The sequence below is a fragment of the Bradysia coprophila genome, unplaced genomic scaffold (assembly GCF_014529535.1).
Source record: "Bradysia coprophila strain Holo2 unplaced genomic scaffold, BU_Bcop_v1 contig_94, whole genome shotgun sequence".
Taxonomy (NCBI): Eukaryota; Metazoa; Arthropoda; class Insecta; order Diptera; family Sciaridae; genus Bradysia; species Bradysia coprophila.
In genome coordinates this window covers 1,768,432-1,775,169 of record NW_023504022.1, presented here as the reverse complement: position 1 = coordinate 1,775,169, position 6,738 = coordinate 1,768,432, and the positions used below count along the sequence as shown (strand labels likewise).

Below are 6,738 nucleotides of genomic sequence, written 5' to 3'. Positions count from 1 at the left end.
AAACCACCTTTTACACCATTATTTCAATATTTTCGAAATTTGTTATAATTCCTTCAAATTGGAGTGTATTGTAGAATCTCCAGATTAGGGAATGTAATACCGGTGTTAATGCCGGAAAACCTGAATACCGGTTTTGACCAAAAATACCGGTATAAATACCGAAATATTAAAAGTATATTTTTGTTGGAAAATTTTAGTTTTTGTTTGCTTATTTGGCCTGAATACATATGTAACAACAAATTTAAAAGCTTTTATTAAGGACGTTCTGGGAATTTTAATTAATTACAAAATATATTTTTACTTCGCGCCGTTTGTTCTTTGTTTGAAATATAACTCAAGTTTAAGTCGGAATGCTACGCTGAAACATGTAAAGTTTGATCTGTTTGCTAATCTCTAATGTGTTGTCAGATGTATCATTTCAGACGTGATACAAAAACCAAAAGCTGCAGTGATTTTGAGAGAATTTGTTGTACCTGTCATTATTTATGTTAGGTGAAGTTTTCGTCTCACAATCGACTTTTTGTACCTAAAACTATATTTGAAATGAACTCTAAATTACTGTGAAACGCAAATTCGAAACGAAAATTGATGTACAAAAATAGAAAGTGTGTTGAATCTATTACTTCAACCAAATTCATTATTAAGTAATGTATTATCGCTTGTCACATGGCTTTCAATATCACACACTTGAGTGAACTTTTGGACAAAAAATTCTTCAATTTCTTTCCTAATTATCCTATCCTAATAATTCCTTCAGTACAGTTTATAAAGACCATCTTTGAGAGAAAATTAATAATCGTTGGGCTACCCTTCTAAACTCTAATTCACATGGTAAGCAGTTCAAGTTACACTCACGGAATTTTGAAGACCGACACATTATCTGTTTTGTGTTTTACTGACTTTTTCTAAATTTTGCATGTAGGGGAAATCAAAAAACCAAGCAAAACTCACAAACAGAAAATGTGTCGGTTTTCAAAATTCCGTTCGTGTATTAACTTTTCAATGAAAATATCCTAAAATTTCAACTAATTGTTCAGATTTTTGTGAATGAGGGCTCGTTAGAAAGCTCTAGCCAAGAACTGTGGAAATGGATAAAGCTTGAAGCGAAGTCAGTGAAAGTCATTCAAATATTGCTCCGGTAGAAGAATTCTTTGAATATCACACATTCTTTTTGATGGAAGAGGAGCACCACACACAAAAAATATCTTTCACGTTCAGCTCCACTGGAGATTCTGCAGTACACTTCAAATTGAAGGAATTGTAATAAATTACGAAAATACTGAAATAATGATCTAAAAGGTCGTTTTCTTGGTCGATTTCCGCAGCTCCAGGTGCATGATTCCACAAACAAAGGAATAAGGTGCTATTTTGACAGCGTCAAAACGAAGTTTGTTTGCTAGAGAGGGTATTGCTTAAAACCAAATTTCATTGCTACTTTGGTCATTACCTCCGATGATATTTAGCAATCAGTCATATGTTTGGTTATTATATACTGTTACTAAATGCACACTGTACGTACATCAAACCTATACAATACTATTTAAGCGTGTACGACTTAAGCCAACCAGAAGTTAATTCTTATTTAAACAGAAATTTTCATTTTCCAACGAATCTTATTTATTAACCTTCCAACTGCGTATCGTAGGTAAAAAGTACCTATTTAAAGTTACTTTCTGTGTGATGGGTCTGATGTATGTACGATAACTATATTGTAAAAGGTCTCAGTTTCACGTATATAGTCGTACTATCAAGATGTTTAGTTTCGTCGTCATACTTATCGTACTCTGCGTATATCTCAGTTACGTAGTTTTCGATCGTTTTCAAAAATTACAACAGTTAAAAATACCGAACTATCGATTCACAAATTATCCCCTGTGCATCGATATGATCTACACCCTCATCAAACTGGGCATTTCAACCCCCGAAGAACGATTCACAATTATGGCTGATATTTGCTGTCAGCATCCGGATCTAACGAAACTATGGCTGGGACCTAAGTTGGTGGTGTTTGCCAACCACCCACAGCGAATTCAAAAAATTCTTTTGTCTCAAAAATGTGCAGACAAATGGGAAATGTTCTATTCGTTTATGGAACGCGAAAATGGACTCATCTCAGCACGGACGCATTTAAAGTGGAAAGAACATCGGAAATTTTTTAACTTCTGCTTCAGTCTGCAAAGTATTGAAAGTTTTGTGTCATCATTTGCACGGTGCGGTGACGATCTGTGTGATACGTTGGAAAAAGAAGCTGAGTGCATGGAAATTGATTTTTTACCGCTGGTAAAGAAGCTCACATTCAACATGGTATGTGCAACTGCTTTGGATATGAGAGCAAAAGATGCATTTGCTGATTCAAATTTTGAGAATATTTTCGACAGCTTTGAAACGTGAGTGAATCAATCTAATACTTTCTATTCAGCGAAACTGCGAAACTTCGCGCCGCGTCATTCACAATAATTGAAAAAATGACACATTTTGTATAGGAAAAATGTCACTTTGTGGGTTATTGTGAATGATCTAATCATAGTAGGCACTGCTTCCCTTTTGTAAAGATCTTCTTTTCTTGTATGAGTTAACACATACAACACAAAAAATTCTAAGCGGCAGCTCTTATCACTAAAGCCTCCAAATTTGGCACCAGTGTTCATGCTGGAAGCAGTGCTGTGAGTCCATTAATACAATGATTTCAAAGGTACGACATCAGGATTGATGCAATTGAGGCGGATTTGCTATTGTTGTAAAAATGTTCAACTCAAAACTTTAAATTTTCAAATTTGGCCATAACTAGTCGCATTAAAATTGACCTTTGAATAATAATTGGCATGAATTCGATCGATTATTGTTATGCTACTGTGCCAATACAGGTTTCTTTAAATGTTTATTTTCTCAATGAATTTATTTGTGGGTAGAAATCGATACCAACAAATTATCTGTACAAATTTTCCAGGACCGAAAAAGCTCTGAACTACAAAATTGAGATACCCTTCCTGTATCCAAAAACTATTTACAAATTGACGAAGTTACGACGCGAAGAGAAAAAAGCACAACATGTGTTGGACGCATTTCGGCACAGCATCATGAATAAGCGGCGATCAATTATGGATGCTATGGAATCGACCAACAACAACGACTATAAAGGTAACAGAAGAGTAGTACTGGTGGATCACATCATCCGGCACGAGAACAACTTTACCAGCAAAGAAATCCTCGATCATGTGTTGACCTTTATAGGGGGCTATGAAACAATTGCAAATGCCTTAGCACACTGCATACTGTTATTGGCAATGCATCCAAAAGCTCAAGGTAAATTGTTCGAAGCTATCCAAAAGTTCATTTCTTCGGACGATGATGCAAATAACTCGGTAATTGTCAATGGTATAGAATATCTCGAATGCGTGCTACGAGAATCTTATCGACTGTTGCCCGCTGTGCCAACCATTTTAAGGGAAGTTACCGATGACTTTGAAATTGAACCGGGCTTAGTCATACCGAAAGGTGTTCATTTAGTCATAAACATTTATGCATTGCATCGTCAAATCAATATTTGGGGATCGGATGCGAATGAATTCAAACCGGAACGCTTTGCTCCGGAGAAAGCAGACGATCGTCATATATTCTCGTTTTTACCGTTCTCCGGTGGGTCAAGAATTTGCATTGCGAATAAATATTCCAACATTGCGATTAAGATGACGATCGTTAAACTGTTGAGAAGGTTCCATCTGAAAACGACAATGAAAATGGAAGACATTAAGTTGAAGTCTTACGTGTCATTGAAACTTTGTACAGAACATTCCATTTCGCTGGAACGACGAACACACTAAATTCTCAGCTCTAAATCCAAATTTGAGTGCAATAGATATATCGGAATCATTTTCTATCAATGTCCATTTCCATCTTGTTGTCAGATCACTTTTTACCTACGTTCCCTGTGTTTCAATGAGGACAGAACCGTAAACTCGGGGAAATAATTTGGCTCAAAAACGTGAGGTACTATGTACTATGTACTATCATGTGCCGATGCAAAGATAAACTCGAATCCACGCCATTAGTCGTATAAATCTATACGTCAGAGAGAGATTTTTTCTCCTTTGTTACGATCTGTCAGTTTTTCTATTTTGCGTTTTAGGATGGAAATGAAAACTAAAATTGAGATATCTTTGCTCTTTTAAGTGGTTTTTCATATTTTTTTGGATCAAAATGTTTTAAAATGTGTTTGAAATCGATTGGCATTAACAGATTGTGTGAAAAAAAAATTTCTACTTTATTAATTTGTTAATGTCAATCTATTCCAAACACACTTTAAAACATTTTGGTCCAAAAAAATATGAAAAACTACTTAAAACAGCAAAGATATATCTCAATTTTAGTTTTCATTTCCATACTAAATCGCAAAATAGAAAAACTGACAGATCGTAACAAAGGAGAAAAAAGCTCTCTCTGACGTATAGATTTATACGACTAATGGCGTGGATTCCATCTCCGAACTGATGCATAATGAATGAAAGTTAGGCTCATTTCACTTCAAGTTTTTTTAAAAATAAATTCCTCACTGAACAATTGTTATTGCTCCATCCAAAGCACCTAGCAGGGTAATAGAAAAAATTAAAGTAGTACTTTAATCGAAGTATGCGAATATTTCCATGCCTTTTTTTCTTAATGTCATTGAAAAATTACCGTTAATGGTGTTATTGGTATCAAAATACTACTCTATTTGACGTGTAAAAACCTCTATTATCCTGCTAGGTGCTTTGCTCCATCATGAATTGGTACCATTCACTGGTAATTAAAGCAAATAGTTTCCCAACACTTCGCCAGCCAGTAGTAAATAGATTACGTAAGTTTAAATCTTCCTAAATTTTCATTTTATCGAGTAGGAAGTGTATTCTATAAATTAAAGCAAATATGTCACGGTGAACTGACATTACATCGTTGTAACAATTTATTCTCCAGTTTGAAAAGCCATGAATTCCGAATACTTTGATGTAATAGCTAAATGAAATGAAACAAGAAATTAACAACAGCCAATTAGCATCATGGTGATATGTTTACTTTCCTTGTAAAGAAAATGCACTTACCTTTTTTTAGTTTTTATATTTGTAATTTTTAGTGATATTTTCCACCAATAAAATTCATTTGTAATAAATTATCAACACTAATTTATTAATTATGCTAATCGCTGTTTACGATAATATCACTTTACATATCAATGGGACAGACGAAGTTAACGAAATTTTGCCAAAAGCTGAACTTGCATAGAGCGTCTTTATTGGTTGAGTTAAATCACGACAGAGGAAAGTTAACCAGGCAGGAGCGCTGATTTGACTAGGGACCTGAATAATCTAGTAGCCCTATATTTTTTGCGAATAAAATTTTTCAAGTTATGTCAGTGTTCATTGAAGAGGCATCGGCACTTTTTCCTACCCGAAAACTGTCGATGTATCTCTTATATCTCTCATATAAAATGATCCGAATATGCTTCAGAAAGGTAATATGGACTTTCGCCGTTGGAATTGCGGTCTTACATTTTCCAGAAATTAATAAAATTTTAATAAAATAATGAAATTAAAGTACCTCTGTTTTGAGCTAAAATTTTCACAAAACTGCTCACTTTCCTCACAACACCAAAAATATCACAACACAAGAGCGTATATATAATATAGAAAAACTGCCACTGATTCGGTTTGAATTGCGGTCACAAATTTAAAAAAAAAATCTTCAAATTTCACAAATGTTAAAAAACAAACTTCAATAGGCTTAAGCATTATCAAAATATAATAAAATGGCGTCACACTAAATCGAATCATTTCCGAAAAATGATTTCAAAAATGATGTCATTTCGATTTAAATGCTACTTTCAGTAAAGGGGACATATTTGCCAAATTTTTGATCTAAATAAAAAAATAAATTTTTTATAATTTAAACGATTTCAGCCTTTACCAGTGCTGATTACCAGTGCATACATTGTAGAAGTTGATTTCAGCAAATAAGTAACAGAAAATCTACATATTTTAGTCAAAATTTTGTGTGTTCAAATTTAAATTATTGCGCTTTTCCGAATTTCTTAGTTGTTTTGAGTTGTGATCGTTGGATGGAGCAAGGATCAATTGTTAAGAAGAATCATGTTGGAGTGTGTCTTAGGAGGAACAATTATGCCTCTTAAGTTCATTTTCATGCAGTGTATTAGGTCCCTTATTTGACGTTTAGAAAATGAACCGCTTCTGCCTGGTTTATTTTACTCTGCCGTGGTTCTATTGCTTAAAAATTTGGCGAACTGAATGAAGCTGACTGAAAATGCATCATACATTGGTAGCTTCAAATGTAAAATTTTTCAAAATATTTTACAACTGTCTGTATACGTTCTCTATAATTGAACGGAGGACAGATCACGGCAGAGTAAAAGTAAACCTGGCAGGAGCGGTTCATTGTTGAAAAGTCAAATGAGGGACTACGATAATTCAGGTCCCTAGTCAAACAAGCGGTCCTGCCTGGGTTACCTTTACTTTGCCGTGAGGACAGATACATGCATTAAGCTCTATACGTGACAGTTCGAAGGAAAAGATTGTTTTGGTTTGAAATTCAATCTTTTCCAAGTGTTTTATGTGTGAAATTTTAACGTGTCATAGACGCACGCATATTAACAGTTTTACTATTCAAACTATTACTTCATTTGATCGAAGATTTTCGGAGATTGTCAGAAATCTTTTACTTAATTTGTTTTGAACATGCTTTTTGCTGTAT

General features: G+C 34.2%; 1 protein-coding gene across 1 annotated transcript; it reads left to right on the top strand.

Annotated features, from left to right (window-relative positions):
• Positions 1-426: 426 nt before the first annotated feature.
• Positions 427-4,070, top strand: LOC119084860 (probable cytochrome P450 313a4). Its single transcript, XM_037194994.1, has 2 exons — positions 427-2,387; positions 2,948-4,070. The coding sequence occupies exons 1-2, from the start codon at positions 1,753-1,755 to the stop codon at positions 3,819-3,821; spliced, it is 1,509 nt and encodes a 502-aa protein (XP_037050889.1). The 5' UTR covers positions 427-1,752; the 3' UTR covers positions 3,822-4,070.
• The last annotated feature ends 2,668 nt before the right edge of the window (positions 4,071-6,738 follow it).

Excerpts from the sequence above, each read along its gene's own strand:
- LOC119084860 (XM_037194994.1), top strand. The coding sequence starts at position 1,753 with ATGTTTAGTTTCGTCGTCATACTTATCGTACTCTGCGTATATCTCAGT. Across the intron at positions 2,388-2,947 it reads ATTTTCGACAGCTTTGAAAC|GACCGAAAAAGCTCTGAACT; the intron begins GTGAGTGAATCA and ends CAAATTTTCCAG.